This window comes from Lepisma saccharinum, chromosome 11, assembly GCF_977018435.1.
Source record: "Lepisma saccharinum chromosome 11, izLepSacc3.1, whole genome shotgun sequence".
Taxonomy (NCBI): domain Eukaryota; kingdom Metazoa; phylum Arthropoda; class Insecta; order Zygentoma; family Lepismatidae; genus Lepisma; species Lepisma saccharinum.
Window position 1 is genome coordinate 25709453 of NC_139239.1, and position 17601 is coordinate 25727053.

At 38.1% G+C, this 17601-nt stretch overlaps 1 protein-coding gene across 5 annotated transcripts in view; it reads right to left on the reverse strand.

The window, feature by feature from the left end:
• The window catches only part of homer (protein), a 427795-nt gene that overhangs the window by 13340 nt on the left and 396854 nt on the right, over positions 1 to 17601 (reverse strand). For 4 of the 5 annotated variants that reach the window (XM_083130836.1, XM_083130833.1, XM_083130834.1 and 1 more), the window contains exons 6-7: positions 12172 to 12353; positions 1930 to 2102 (exon numbers count right to left, since the gene is read on the reverse strand). In XM_083130836.1, the coding sequence (XP_082986962.1) occupies positions 1930 to 2102; positions 12172 to 12353 (355 nt within the window). The remainder of the gene's footprint in view (positions 1 to 1929; positions 2103 to 12171; positions 12354 to 17601) is intronic. The other variant, XM_083130835.1, reaches the window with a different exon arrangement.

Sequence of the window (17601 nt, forward strand, 5' to 3'; positions counted from 1 at the left end):
GCGTTGTGATCTGCAGCCAGACTAGGGGGACGGGTGGTCGGCCCAACCAACCCCCAGCCGTTGTAGGACTTCACGACCGGATTAAGCTCACTCACTCGGAGCTCCCCAATTTCATCATGATGGTGGGTTGCCACCGGCCCTATACACAGGCCGAAAATTCCCGGAGACTGAACCTGGGATCGAACCCATGCTGTCCTGCAGCCGCCGTCCAAAGCAAGGTGCCTTAGACCGCACGGCCACGGAGGAGGACCATATAACAAAGAAACAGCATGATAAAAGACACTTCAAAAGTCTGTCCAAGTTTTTTGACTCCATCCCAGAGTTATCATCAGGGCTAATCCAGAGGCAGTGAAGAAGAACCAGCTGGGAAACCCTCGGGAAAAAAAAACTTAGAAAGTGTCTTTAAAAGTTTGGACAGACTTTTAAAGCGTATTTTATAGTGATGTTTATTTGTTTCGTGTGGTTTTTAACAAGGATGTTGCCAGCACGTGACGTAATAAGTTTTTAATGTCATGTAGCATCAAGTTGTCAATCAACATAAGAGTAAAGCATGACTGATGACTCTCTCCCCCTTTGATGTCAAGAATAATTATCGGTACCTAACAGACATCTAAAAATCAAGCATTCACTTCATCCGAGATGTTGAAATTAACACAAAATAATAGTAATTAATGCTCCATGTTAATGCTGATCACCACTTTTAAATTTTCAAAACGTTATCACCCACACCTTGAAATCTAGAATTAACCAATTAGCAATGAGGTATCAAAGAACTGTTAAATCGTTCACTAAGAGAAGAGTAAATAATGGCAGTCCCTCCCTTGTTTCATCTAATGTAAAGTGACAACTTTGCTAGATTATGTCTCAAAATAATAATATAAACCTTCAACGAAACAAGTGGGTAACAGTTGAAATAAAAAGACCCTCCAGAAAAGTGAAAAAAAAAGATTCTGAATTAAATATCAGTCACTTTTCTTGCCTGTGTCACACAATTCATGTAAATTCATGGTGCCAACAATTTATGCATAATTACTGGAATTCAAGAATTCCTGGTGTATTACAATCTTCAAATTATGTAAAAAAAAATAATTTCTACAAATAGTAAGGGGTACATAAATCCTCCTTCACTGCGTTATATAATAAAGATATTTTAACAAATGATTTTATAAAGTTTATTACATCTCTTGATGCTACCTACACCTACTGGTGTAATAGAAAGTACAAATGTATATTTCTTCACATCTGTAGTAAAACTTGAAGGACATGCTACAAAAAGTTTGTTTAAAGTCCACTGTTTGCTCAGATAGACTAATAAGGAATGGACCTACAGTTTAAGATGGGATCCAAACCACTGTGTAATGCATCTTCACAAGGGATTGAACTCAGGTCCTCTTTTCCTTGAGTATTTAATATACAATTTCTACTGTAATTACTGGTATATCAAACTAAATTATACTTTGTCCTCAATATTTAAACTTGCTTGCTTGTCTTTTGTTCAAAAACATACTTTTAGTGCACTAAAGTGCCGCCATGATAACAGTTGGCACGGAGAATGCTTTTATGGCAGTCACCCGCTGTTGCCTTCTTTACACAAGAAGGAGCTTATGGTGAAACATCCAATTAAGATTACTGCTGACACCTCTTTGGGCAACCTTAGAATACCTCCCCCCTGAAGCAGCAAGCAGGGAAACAGGATTTTGTTCAAATAACCATTCTGCACTGTGAATGGGGGCCGATTCTTAGTGTGGCCGAAGTATAATGCAAAAACGTTGATTTTTCCAGAAAAAGAGTAAATTTCCATGACTTTTCGAGGATTATCAGTTTTTTGGACTGGTAGAACCCTGCATGTGTACCAAACCATAAGGTAATCTATAAATAATGAATAATACTGTAACGTAAATTTCGACATATACATAAAATTTCTATTACCTTAATACGATCATCCGGAGGTCTTCCTTGTTGATCAGGAAGTTGCTTGTTTAACCTTTTAATTTCTTCCTCTTTGTTCTTGACTTCTAACTCTAAACTTTCAACACGAGTTCTCAGCGACTGCAGTTCTTTGCGTATTTCCGCAGCAGCATCTTGACTTCCTAAAAGAGAAACTACGAAATAAATCTCAGAAGCATGAGTTACTATAAAATTTATATTGCCAGTACTGTACTAATTGCACAATCCTAGAAAACTATAACAAGTGTTGCTAAGGCTGGACATATAATGCATCGTGAAATGTACATTGAGAGCATTACCAAATTATGAAGTTCATTTAAATATATGCATTTGACTATTATTGCTCATTTACGTACTACTTGATTAATAAAAATTTCCAAAATATCAAACTTTCATACATTATGGTTAAATATCTTAACACACATGGATGAAAATATTTTCGAACCTGTTACAATTTCATCAGGGCTTTGAAGGGTTATCCAGACTAAATTATCTCATTTATGCTTATTAATATGTCACAAGCATTACTTTCTATTAGTACAGATCTGTATGATATCCTCCCATCCACAAATTGCTGTTACTTGTGTCAAATGTTTGCATTTTAATTTAGTAGCATAACTTTCTGCTCAATACACAATATATTCCACATTTGTTTTCAAACTTCTTTAAAAGTTCAAAATTTTAACAACAAGATCCATACTTTAGTCACAACCATAGACAAAACACTAAAGGAGACATGTCAACTCTGTTAAATTCTGTGGCTTTCATCACTCCATGACGTCACTGGTGACATCTAGCAAATATTTCATGGAACTAGTTGTTTCTCAACGTTCACGTTAGATGGCAGGGCACAGAGGTCAGAGGAGGGTGGGGGTGGAGGAACGGGTGGAGCGAGGTAAAGCTATACAGCTTTTAAATAACCTAGTGTGACTATGATCTTCCCTTCAGTGCAAGCATAAGAGAATAAACTTCTTTTGCAGGTGTAGATTACGATAAGTGTGTACTAAACAGCACCCACCCATTACAGTTGCTTACAAGTCCCAAGACAAAGCAGCCTCCGTGTAAGATGTATTGCCATCCTTGACGAACTGACTGAGCCCGGAATGGTCATTTCAAATTCAAACCTGTGCATTGGCCCAGTTTTGCCAACTCTCCCCACAGAAAATGAGCTGAGCACTGGATGGTAAATGTGTTATGAAAATAAATATCTATGTAAAGTGCTACGTAATGTAAGCTTTATATTATGTACAATCAGCAAATACCAACGATTGGAATGATGCGCCTCTCCGATGGCGTAGTGGTAATGTAATGAAGGTGTGTCTGGTTCGATACCCCTTGGAAGCACAAAATGTGTACATTTTTAGATGGGGGACATTGCTCTAAGTGAAGGGGGATGCGAGGGAATGATATCCCCCGGCTAACAAAATTTTCGTAAAACATCCCCCAGTTCATTAAGATTTGGCACACACAAAAGTGTGGCGAGCCAGGGGCAACGAAAAATCTGACAAAGCCAGGCCGGTTGGTAGGTATGCCAGAGACCCAGGTTCGAGTCCTGGTCCAGCCTGCATCTTTCGCTGAAATTCTATCCCCCTCCCCCAATTGTCTCCTTGTCACCATATTAAACCCCAACTAACTCCAAGGCTCAAACAAACATCCCCAGCTAACATTTTCCACTTACGCTGTGGGTGTCTGCTCAAGCCTACAGGCTAACTGTGGGATGTTCCTATGTTTTAAAATAGTGGCAGGTGGGGGATGCTTTGCGTAAATATTCCTAGCAAGCCCCCCCCCCCCCTGCCCCACACACACACATCGATGTCCACTTCGAGCACATACTGGTCCTACAAGGCCAGACCCGATTAGCCTATCTGTGCATAAAGTGGATTTAAACTCGGAACTCATGAGACACTTTGTTGCACAGGAGAGGAAAAGACACATTGATAATGATGATAATTTCTGGAAACCTTCTGTGAAAGCTTTCCTGTTCTAAAAACGTTCCATTTAACTAGGGTCAGGAATTGTATTGTATGTTATGGTTGGCACCACTGCCCGTAGCCTATGCCCTGCCATCTAGTTTCAAAAATTGAAACAGAATGCAAATAGCAAGCCTTTTTGGCTGGATGAAAACAACCAGAAAGTCCCAACTCTTTTGTAGATGTCACTAGCGTGGCCAGTGCAGATGAAGGGAACAGAATACATCATTAAGTTTCACCCCGTTGGTCACAACTGTAAAAATCTTATGAAGTCAACTACCAACTCTGCCCTTCTAGTTGACAGCTTATAAAATTATATTAACATGTTAAGTCACAAAAAAATCATCAAATATAACTCTATAAGCAAACCACCAAACTTTGTATTTCATTACAAATAATAATTATACAGTATCTGTAAAATTGAAAGGACAATTAGACTGGAAAGTTCAGCATGGAAGAAGATTATATTCCAAAATTGAATTCACAAGTATTTCTTTATTACAAAATCACACTTGAATTACACAGACAGAAAAAAAATCAGTTATTCAAAATTTTTCGTATGCTACATACTAGAGTGCTGCAGGAAGAGCATTTCCCTTGAGCGCCAAATAGTTTGCACAGACAACGCTAGATAGTGTACGGAATTAAGAGTTTCTTCGCTCAAGTGAATAATGCTTGAACAGGCAAAACGAGCAGTATACACTCAAATCCCAGTAGTACACGAATAACCTTAATTTGTCTGTGGTAGTGGGCCCTCAAATATGGATCTTAAGGTGAAAGACAAACATAGTGAAATTGAAACTTAAGTAAGCATAGTCATTATCTCCATGTTAAAATGTAATTTAGTCTATGTTACCAATGCAGTGATATATGAAAATGATACAGATGATTGTGGGCTAAAACAGCCAGGATGGATATTTTACATATATGTGTCTACGATTATTGTCATATTAAAATGATATTACATTGTAAACAAAATCTCAAGTGCATAACTGTACAGTGTAAAAAGCAAGAAGACTTTCAACGTGTACAACTTTACTGTGATGCTCACAACATTGAGATTGCCCTAGCTGTGCCCAAGCAAGGAAGGCCATATAAAGTAGTTGCCCGAGGACTACCTGTGGACGCAAACATAGATGATATCAAATATGATCTGACAAAACAGGTGCTCGTAGTGCAACATGTTGCAGTGATGAGCAAGATGGATGAAAACAACCAGAAGGTACCAATTCCTCTGTTCCTCATATCAATCAGCAGATCAGCGAAGGGAATTGGAAGACTATAGAGTGTATGTGCACCGTGTATAGTGTAATGATTGAACCATATCGATCAGAAACATATTACAATGTTACAGATGTCAACGGCTGGGACATAGCTCAGACTTGGGATGTGCCGAAGCCGATTACAGATGTATGAAAATCGGCCGAAATTGACACATTGGCATCGGTATCAGAATCGGCAAAAATCCGATATTTAAACCGGTACAGATTATACTACAGTTTTTACCTTCTAATAAGTTTTATATTCTAGTTTTGTAAGATTTATTGAAAATTTGGTTATGATTCGTCATTATTGTAGAGTTTTTGTAATAAAATTATTGCAAACTCATTCAGAGGATCAACCTAACTATAAATCGGAAATAAAACAGTGCATTGCTGAACCAGGATCTGCTGTTGTATTGGAAATTCAAAAATGAATATTCAAACCTCAAGCAAGTCCTGAGAAAATACTTGGGCATACCTGGTGCATCAGTATTCAGTGATTGAGTGTTCAGTGTTGCTGAACAGATTTGAGATAAGAGAAGAAGTAGGTTACTTCCTGAAGTGCTTCCAAATCTCGTGTTTCTGAAGTTGAATCTGGCAGAACAGGAATTCATTTTGCATTTCATAGAACTGCTTGTTTACTAATGTTTAATCTCTTTGAGAATCCATGTTCTTCTTAAAGGTTCACATAACATTTTGTAGATGCAAATGTACATTTGCATCTCTTGAGAATATATACGTATATACATATGCAATAGAAATGTACATAGCAAATTTATTTTTGTCATGCTGAAAATAACATCCCATTTCTGTTTAATAATCTTATGTATCGGAATGGGTTAAATATCGGTATCGGTTCCAAAAATTATCGGTGAGTACATCGGCATCGGTAAATTTTCAGCTTCGTCACATCCCTAGCTCAGACCATTGCAAGGTCAAAGCTTGATGCGTGAAATGTGCAGGAGCTCACCTCTCTGCTGATTGCCTTTATAAGCAAGATAGATATGAAGCAAAGTCTGCCAACTGCCAGAAGAAACACCCGGCTAGTTATCAGGGATGCGAGGTCATTCAAGCTTTGAAATGTTCCAGACAAAACACCACAAGGCCAACAACTTCTCAACAACCGAAACCAAGGAATGAAGAAGCCCTAAAGCCTGACACAATACAATTCAAGGAATCAACAGCAAAGATGAATCAGGAGCCATTCAAGTAAAGAGAGAAAGAAAAAACACATGCAAAGAAACTCGCTGAAGAAAAAACAACAAAGAAAGTAGTTTCGCAGAAGATCTGAAGAATCTCTTCAAATATATTAAAGGGGATTTATACAAAAGATTCAAGCCACAACTAGCAAAGGAAGAAAAAGTTAAAAGATGCACCAGATTCAACATCGAGAATCAGTATTATATGTCAAACACTGCTAGACATCTTTATTGATGGCAGTTTCAAATAAAAATACAATATTAAAGCAAGACATAAAGATAACCGCATGGAATGTAAATGGCTTGTATCAACAACTCTTTCTATTAAAGAAATTCCTAATAGAAAAACACATCGATGTTGCATTGAAAATGGAAACACACTTAAAGCCAAGGCAAGATTTTCGCATACCAAATTACACAATGTACAGAGATGATCGAATCAACAGACAACTAGGAGGCATACTGGTTTTAATAAAAAAATGACACCTTCACAGGAAGTACCTACTGAAAATTTAATACATCTGGAGGCAATAGCCGTTAAATTATTCGCACCAACTTCAGAATTAATAGTGGTCGCGGGATACAAACTGCCACCTGCCCACATCAACAAGACTATGATGCAATTCTTGCACTGGGGAACCAAGTTCTTATAGCGGGTGACTTAAACTCCAAACACAAAAGCTGGAATTCCAGACATGGAAATAATGCAGGAGTAAAACTCAATATATATTCAGAAGCTAAGGGATCCACATAAGTGCACCAGAGGAACCCACTCACTATCCCAAAACGAAGGTTTACCTTATGTATTAGATGTTGTGTTAACAAAAAACATCAATTTGATAATGGAACCATTTACCGTTAATGCATTGCAGTCTGACCACGATCCTATATTCTTCACCATATCGCACAACCTATTAGTAAAAACTCCACTGCCATTCAAAGTTGCAGAAACAAACTGGGAGCAATATAAGGTAAACCTGAACAAATTAAGAAAATTAAGAGACTTGAGGGACAGAATACATAGCACAGAAGAAATAGAAAGAGCAGTTCATAGATTAGCAATAAATATTCAGGAAACAAAAAAGAAATCAACCAAAATTAAAGTTAAAAATATCAACGATCACACAATAAGTCGGAATCTTCTACTACTTTTGAACATCAAACGATGGGCTAGAAAAATATATCAAGTTAGTAGGCAGCACATATACAAAAGTCCTCTTTTCCCATCAACTATAGGCCAATCAGTCTCCTAAGCCACATCAGCAAATTATTTGAAAAAATCATAACTCAACGTATGAAGACAACAACATTAGAAAATGATTTACTGCCCACCTTCCAGCATGGTTTCAAGCAGAAACACAGCACAACAACGCAATTAATGAGAGTGATAGATCACATAACAACAAACTACAACCGAAAAGAGTACACAGTAGCAGTTTTAATAGATTTAGAAAAAGCTAGGGATGTGCCGAAGCTGATTACAGATGTATGAAAATCGGCAGAAATTGACGCATCGGTATCGGCAAAAATCAGATATTTAAACCGGTACAGATTATACTAGAGTTTTTACCTTCTAATAAGTTTTATATTCTAGGTTTGTAAGATTTATTGAAAATTTGGTTATGATTCGTCATTATTGTAGAGTTTTTGTAATAAAATTATTGCAAACTCTCATTCAGAGGATCACCTAAATATAAATCAGAAATAAATCAGTACATTGCTGAACCAGGATCTGCTGTTGTATTGGAAATTCAAAAATGAATATTCAAACTTGAAGCAAGTCCTGAGAAAATACTTGGGTATACCTGCTGCATCAGTATTCAGTGACTGAGTGTTCAGTGTTGCTGAACAGATTTGCGATAAGAGAAGAAGTAGGTTACTTCCTGAAGTGCTTCCAAATCTCATGTTTCTGAAGTTGAATCTGGCAGAACAGGAATTCATTTTGCATTTCAAAGAACTGCTTGTGTACTAATGTTAAATCTCTTGAGAATCCATGTTCTTCTTAAAGGTTCACATAACATTTTGTAGATGAAAATGTACATTCGCATCTTTTGAGAATATATATGTACAACCTCTGACAATAAAGTTCAGTGAATGATCCTGAATATCGAAAGTAGATGAATTCTTAATGAAACCTACCTTACTGTCTTTCGAAGTAGTCCCCTCCCATGGCTATGCACCGTTGAGAACGGCTGTACATGTTCTGGAAACTTTTAGAAAAGTCTTCTTTCGGGATGGTGTTCAAGACCCTCGTCACGTTCCGTTGATGTCCGGAATATCCTCAAATCTCTGACCTTTCAAAGCGATTTTGAGGCGTGGGAAGAGAAAGAAATCTGGAGGATTCAGATCCAAATTTCTTGCAATGCATTGCTACAGAGGATGAGAGCTGGTGTGTGAGGTACGACCCTGAAACAAAATGCCAAAGCATGGAATGGCGTTCTCCTGCATCACCCCGTCAGAAGAAGGCCAAGGCAGAAAAATTGTTGTTCCCTCCGGCAGGAATTCCTTGTGGATCATGCCATTACTGTCAAAGAAAGTGATAAGCATCATCTTGATGCGTGATTTTTTACGCCTTGACCTTCTTCCGACAGGGTGATGCAGAAGAATGCCATTCCATGCTTTGGCATTTCGTTTCAGGGTTGTACTTCACACACCAGCTCTCATCCTCTGTAGCAATGCATTGCAAGAAATTTGGATCTGAATCCTCCAGATTTCTTTCTCTTCCCACGCCTCAAAATCGCTTTGAAAGGTCAGAGATTTGAGGATATTCCGGACATCCAACGGAACGTGACGAGGGTCTTGAACACCATCCCGACAGAAGACTTTTCTAAAAGTTTCCAGGACATGCACAGCCGATCTCAACGGTGCATAGGCATGGGAGGGGACTACTTCGAAGGACAGCAAGATAGGTTTCATTAAGAATTCGTCTACTTTCGATATTCAGGATCATTCACCGAACTTTATTGTCAGAGGTTGTATATACATATGATATGCAATAGAAATGTACATAGCAAATTTATTTTTGTCATGCTGAAAATAACATCCCATTTCTGTTTAATAATCTTGTATATCGGAATCGGTATCGATTCCAAAAATTATCGGTGAGTACATCGGCATTGGTCAATTTTCAGCTTCGTCACATCCCTAGAAAAAGCCTTTGATAAGGTATGGACTGAAGGCCTATTATACAAACCACATCATTTAAATTTTCCTACATATCTAATACAACTACTAGACTCATTTTGGAATGGCAGAACTCTTATAGCTACTGTGCATAAAGTGGACTTAAAACACCACATCAATCAATCTTATAGCTACATTCAACAATTGCAAATCAACAGCGAAGGACATAACTGCATTGTATGCGCTGTACATGCCCGAGATGCCAATAAGTAGGGATGCTGCATTACATGCAGATGATACTGCTATTTTCACAAGTAGCACAAATCTCCGCATGTCCTCCCTTAAAATGAAACGTCATCTAATAATATCAAGATTGGACAAAAAAATGGAGAACAAGAGTAAATGCATATAAAAGCGTGTCTGTATTATTCACAAAAAATTACATTGCTGAATCAGGATCTGCTGTTGTATTGGAAATTCAAAAATGAATATTATGTGTATTATTCACAAAAAAGAGAAGATGTTATCCACTAAACATCCGAATGGGGAAATGACATCCCTCAGATTTCAAAGGCAACCTACCTGGGTATACTACTCGATGAGGGTCTCACATTTAAAGAACATCTCAAGAACCTAGTGCACAAAGGAAACACGTCGAGGACAATTATATCCAATATGGAAAAGCATGGCACTTAGAACCAAAAATAGACTAACGATGTTTAATGTTCTACTAAGAACAATGTTAACTTATGCGTGCGTTGTGTGGCAGCACAGTGCCACAACCTACCAATTTATAAAGGCCATGAACTTGAACAAATAAAAACAATCAAAGACAGGGCTGCTGTTAGGAAAATTGAGGCCCTGTACGAACTGAATCAAATACGTCACCAATGCTCAGATAAGATATAAAAAATTGAATAATATGAAACAGGCTTTTTATCGTTGTACACCTGTCAAACAATCTTTTCAATTGATTCTGACAGGACAAAGGGTGGAGGGTAATGAGTGAACCTTGATCACAGTTCAAGGTGAGATTTGAAGCACTGTGCAAAGTGCCTTTAGCAGGGACTGAACTCAGGTCTTCTTCTCCTAGAGAATTGAATATACAATTTCTATGGTGGGACCACAAGCTAAGAACCTGCGCAGAACTGCATGTTGTGTGCATCCATACGCGTGTGCACAGGGGGAGGGGAGGGGACGTCCGCAGATTTTTTTCCATGGAGGGACAAGCAAGGTATTTTTCCATGGGTCAAATTACCACGATAATAGTGTTGCCCCTCAAAAAACACCTCTTGAATTTGAAATTATTGCATTCCTGCATCCCCATTATAATAATTAATGAAAATCTGAAATCAAATTATACGTGTGAAAATGTACTTTTAGGTTGACATTCGTTTTCTAAGAGGGAGATGTGGCCATCCTTGCCCCCCTTCCAGACGTCCATGCCCCTATATTATATTTTCACCTAGAAATTTAAGATAGAGGAATCTTATCGCCGTTATTAAACGATATGATACTCTTAAAGAAAATGAAGTACTTTCAAGCTGATGAAAGTTAAGAGCAACTACGGGGGAAGGGGTACAGTGTAGCAACCATAGGGGGGCAGGGGGCATTGCCCCTCAACCTTGGATGAAAATCAATTTTAGGGTGGCAAACATGGAAGTAAAGGAAAGCAAGACTAGCTGAATCTAAGAGTAGCAGGACAAAAGGATACTGAAGATGGAATTAGTTTTCACATCTTTGTTGCATTATTTCTTCCAGACGGACAAGAGCACCTGCAAAGGGAAGGGGGGGCATAGATCTGCAATTGCCCCTAAATTTAAAATTTTATACAAATATAAATTCATTTCAAAAAATTTTCTTGCTCGCTTCGCTAGCAATATCTGCTTTTATTGCAGTCTTGTCAAGTTCAGAGCCGTAATAGCTAGGGGTTGGCAGGAGTTTGTCCTGGATGCTGAAGGGTCTAAATGAAAAAAAAAAATGTAAAAGAGAATGCCATGGCGCTCCATGAAAATTCTTGTGCCATGTTAAATCAATATTGTTTTCAATTTGCAAAAAACTGGATCTGAAAATTTCCTTGCTCGCTTCTCTCGCAATTTCTTTGTTTTCTATTGTAAATTACCAGGGAGAGAAGCAAGAACAACTAAACGGTTTTCTCTTAAAGCATGAACAATTGTTTGGAGGAAAAGGAGTGTGACCATTGGAGAGACAATTTATATCATTTTTGCTGTTGGTTTGTTATGGGGCATATGAATTGATTATGTATATGTGTGGGGGGGGAGTGCATATATTATATATATATATATACACACACACACACACATCAATGCAATAAAACTAAAACAGTGAGATAAAATTAGGTTTTCCTTTCTCAACTGAACTTTCAGCAAGGCTTTTGCCCCCCCCCCTAATCAGAGGGGCTGCGCAAGCCTATGTGTACATCCTTCTCACGTGTGTAGGGGAGGGGAGTGAAGCAGGTTTCCTTGTGGTCTGAGCTGAACAACTGGAGGGGAAGATGCAGGAAGGCTTCTGGCTGAAGATTTGTTTATTTGTAGTCCCTCTATACTGCAACTACTGACGATACTCAGTTTATCAAGCTAAAAACAAAACCTGTTGGAGACATGGCCACATAAACTACATCAATTACATATTCAAAATTTTGCAATTTACCTTTGGCAGCCTCTAGCTCTATATATTTTGTTTTCATCCTCTGATTTTCTTCTTTATATGACTGTAACTGTCGCTTCCACTCTTCTACATTGGCAGTACTTTCTTGCAGAGCACTTGTGAGACGAACATTATTATTTTTCAATGTGGCTAATTCCACTTCCCACTTCTTGGCATTTGCTGAGCTGGAATACAGGAATTATTTCAGTTTTTATTTGATGAACAGCATACTCACATGAAACCAAAAATAAAAGGGAACTTAAGTGCTCGGAAGTTGATGACCTAAAAAATATCATAGAATGACCTTAAAATTCTTAAAAAAATTACCTAAAATAATTTTCACCCTGAAAATGAAAGCTTGATTTTTCTCAAATTACAAGAGTAGTTGAAAATTCAATAAAACCCATTCTTTGGTGGTTTAAACTACTGAAACAAAGGGATAAAAGCAATTAAGTGCAAATGTAGGATCTTCCACAATACAGTAGTTGGCGAGCATTTGAAAGTATGGTTGTGTTTTGCTTACATCAGATTATCTAAAACCACAGATTAAAGCGATAATAGAGGTCACCAAGGAAACCTCAAAGTAGGCTTCACACAAAGTACTTTAAGTTTGATGGAGGAAAAATAAATTTACCACAATAAATAATTTAATGCATTGCCAAACATTTCAGTTAAAATAATATTGTACATTTCCATTGACCATATTTTCAATTTATGGCAAAGTTGCTAAAAGGACCATGCCAGGAAATTTAAATGTGTAAGTTATGCTAGCAAATGCATTTAAAATTCAAGAAACAACAAGGAAGTAGAAGAAAAAAGGCCTTAAAAATGATGAAAAATGCAATAAAAACTACAAAAAATACTGAAGAATGACCTAAGAAGCAAAAAAATGCAAAAAAAAAAGTGAAAAATATAAATGATGTATTCTGGTTTTAACCGAAGGGAAACAGACTGATATCAAGGTTAAGCATTCTTCTCAAGGCTGAGAAAAAAAATGATTTGTCATCAACTTCTGAGCCTTATTAATGACACAAAAGTAATTCTTTGCACCAATGATCACACAAAAATACAATCTATATTCATCACTACTCTATAGAATAGAACAGTGATCGCCAAAATTTCAATTGTGAGTTATAGCAATGTAGAGCTTCATGCCCACCTTCACCATAGGTGACAGATATCCCACTGAATACAGTAGTCAGCCTACGAGAAGATCCTCAAATGCGGGAGGAAGGCAGGGTGCAGGGGGAAAGAGGATGACCATCCATTTGCAGATTCTAGGTGTAGCAGAAATCTTTCGCTGCGGTCAGTGTGTCCTTGTGGAAGTGTGTGGGAGTTGATTTGTATGTTAGTTTTCATGATGTTCTAGGAGTTATGGCAGGTGTAAGGAGGAAACTAGCCACTGTGCAAAATGAAGCACGTGAGATTGATTTCTGTGATTGTGAATCTGCAGAAAAACAATATGTGGTGCCAATTACATAGAGTACCATGATTGAGTCTGCAGCAACAGGTTCGTCTGAGCAGACGATCAAGGGTGCACTCCCCCAATCCTACTAGTGAAATCATCTGCCACAATGACACCTCACTTCTATCGGGGATGTTCTAGTGAGATGTCGGCTGTATTTCATGGAAGCAATATTTTTAATAATCCTCCAATACACTAGAATAATTCTCGTTTTCATGCAAAACTAAACTTTGACACTGATGATCATCTGCTTACGGGTCTCTTACACTGTTGTGAGGAAGTTTTTACACTAACCTTACCATTCTAATGTGTTGTGCTTCTCCTGTACATGTCTGTTTACAACCTTGCACTCTTTACACCCCTTTTATAACATTAAGGTAAGGGTTTTAGATAAGAGAATGTTTTCCTCCTATACTTTGAAGGAAGCAAAATGGTCACACGTGCTACACTCCCAAAAATGTTAACTCATTCATTCATTAAAAACAACATATATTAGGGAACTGATCAGCAAAGTTGAAAAATGGACACTTAGGGAGATTTCACACCGAAGTGACAAGAGACATGTGTCACTTGAGGATCTGACCAATTGAACCCAGGCTTGTGGGGCTTGCTGTGCCACTACAGTGTGAAATGTTGCTGTTGATTGGCTTCTTCCTAAGCAACAAGTGTCAAATGTCATTTCAATCTGAAAGCTACCGGATGTGTCTGTCATGTCTGAGTCACATAAGGGTACCTCGAAAACTACCAGAGCTATAAAGAGATAAATTTCCGTCAATTAATAGACCTACCAAATAGTAGCTTTAGGCAATGTAAACTTTGATCGACCTGTCTGAACATGAGGGACAACAATCAATCTAAAATGATTTGTCCGTATCTCCGAGAATAGTAAATATGAAGATGTAAAGATTCTCTAATGTTAATGACTTTGAAAATATAATTATTAAATCTTGAGTTTTTATGAACCAACAAATTATTATAAGTCAATAGCTCCGTGGCTTCGGGGTTTGACAATCTATGAAATAGAGAGTTTCACACTGCTCCAAGAACATAAAACTGCAAAGATGAGGTTCCTATGATGATCAGTAGGAAAGACGAGAAGAGGCACATCAGAAACGCCACTATTAGAGATCAGTTACAGAACAAAAACTATCAATTGGTATGTAAAAAAGGAAGATATTGTAATGGTTTGGACATGTTATTACAATGGAGGAACATCTTACGCCTAAACAGGTCCTACAGGCCAGGCCTGAAGGCAAGAGAGGGAGAGGTTGACTAAGTATACAGCAGGAAGAGTATGTGGAGACGATTGGTAGAAAGAAATTTGAAAACTTCCCTTGGAATTAATGCAGCAAAATTAGACAGAATTTTGACAAGTAACGGAAAACATTCTCCTGCACAATGCGATCTTAGACATCAGGAATTGGGTTCGAGGTATGGGACGTGCAGGCTCAAGTCTCCTGGAGGGAAGCATAACAACTTTTTCTCCAGAAATTTTGGCTTGTGTATGAGACTGGTGGGCACCCACCATCCTGAGGAAATTGGGGAGCTATGAATGAGTAGCAAAACCCAGTCATGGAAAGCTACAACGACAACTGAGGGTTTGTCGTACTAACCACATGTCACCCTGTGACTGGTTGGATGATTTTCCACTTCTGCTGAGGTATGTGGGAGTGAGGTCGACAGTTGGTAGGTAGACCCTGGACCTCACGAGCTGTTGTGCCATTGTGTTATTTAACAACAACAACAACAACAACAACAACAACAACAACAAAAATATAAAAGGTCAGAAATGTGTAGAATGATGCTCTAAACAACTTACTAAAAATCGTCGAAAATTCGACTAGAGCTTTACCTGCCATATTGGCAAAATGGCCACCAAATGTACAAATTTGGAAAAATAACAGGGAAAATCTATTGAGATAAAAATTGACAGAAATTTGTGGAACAATGAAACTTGGGTACATCAGACCCGATGCCCATTCTGACCCTCTCAAATTGTGTGGGAAGAAGCTAGAAAGTTGAGATTCCAAAATGCAACCTCGACATATAATTGAAGAAACCACACATAAGGTTGCTGCAGTATCCGTGAGAGAGAGTGGTCAGACAGATCCAGGTTGGCAGCCTGGGGGTTGAGTAGCGGTCTGTTGGGATTTTAACACGGTTGTCCAAGTGTGAAAGAGATTCCGGAGAGTGATTTTAAGCTATTAGAGGTTGGAGGACGGACTGATAATATTAAGAACTTTAGATGTATGTAATAATGAAGTCCTGTGTCAAGGTCAGTTGTAGAAATGGATGTAGAGGAGAGGAATAAGAGGATGAGGGACAGTCCAGATGTGGGAAACTCTAAAAGAAGAAATGAGGAATATGAAATATTAGAGGAACAGAATATGGAAAAATCGGATAAGGAAGACTGCCTATCTCTGAACTCATACAGATATTTGCTATGTGAGTTGCAATCAAACATAGCAAGAGAAAAGATTATGGTAATATCCAAATCTCTATTAATGGAACTTATCTAAAAAATTCAGGCTTAATGAGGACTTAAGAACGGAATGCGAAACACTCGGAGCAATTAATGTCCACCTACAAAAACAGCAAGAAAGGGGGGGAGGAGAACCCTGATGAGGATAAAGGGAGAACTATGTACGCAGGTGCAGCAAGGGAGGGACTACCAATACACAAACCACCAACCCTATTCTCGACAGCTAATGATAAAGTACCAACACAGATTCATGACGTACTGACAGACAAAGTAAAACCAGAAAAAGACAAAATAAGAATCACTAACAGCAGAAGGACAAGAAATGTTTTAATTGTAGAAGTAGCCACTCAAGAAGAGACGGAAATATTACAAGGTAATTACGATTTAGCATGTGAAGGAATAAACATTGAACCCTTAAAGAAGAGAAATCCACTGGTAATACTACACTCTATAAAGAAAAAATAGCAACACTTGTTCGGATATGGTTTTCACAAGATTCATTAACCAAAATGATTTTGTACATGAATTCCTGATAACATTACAATGCATATTCATAATGAGCAGCCCAACCTTAACTACATATGCCACAGTTTCAGCTTATTGACATGACTATAATGAATTTATATGCATATATAACTTAGCTGTGTATGTGTTTCTATAAAAAAGTCTTTGTAGAAAGTCAAGGAAACAATAAGAATAACACAAAACAAAAAAAAAATAGAAATCTTAAGAGTAAGACATATTGTGAACGAACATCGAGAGTACAACACAGCAAAATAGTATGTTGTATGACCATCATGGGCGTTTTACAGTGCAGCCAATTGTCGAGGAATGCTGGTTACAAGGTTATGGCAAAGTGTAACCTCGATTTCATGGAACCAAACCTGGATTATCTGTTCCATGAGTTCCCTCCTATTCGAGAATGTCTTGTTATGCAGTCTTCTGCTCATAATGGCCCACAAATTTTCAATGGGATTCATGTCAGGCGAGTTTGGAGGCCACAAGTATCTCGAAATAATCATGTCCTTGAACCACGTACTGAAGATTTTATCTCGGTGACATGAAGCATTATCGTCCTGGAAAACAAAGTAGTCCATATTTTCTCTAGAAAAGTAGTCTCTAGCTGTTGTAAGAACTTTACGTACCAGAATTTGAACATATTTCGTGCATCAACTAATTACAGAAGTGAGTTGGCGGGAACTCATTCCTTGATTCTGCAGTGCTGCTGTTTTCATTTTCCGATCTGCTCTAGGTGATGTTTGCCTTTTTCTACCACACTGTTGCCGAAGTGACCATTTGTTATGCTGGTCTAGCTTGTGAATTACTCTTCCTGCTGTTGAATGGTGGATTATGAGTATTCCACTGATCTCCCCGAGAGATTTACCTTCGCTGTGCAAAGTGAGAATTTTGCCTTGCTTACGTGGTGACAAGTCACATTTCTTACCCATTTTACTTGTTTAGAGGCCACACACAGCAACAATATCAC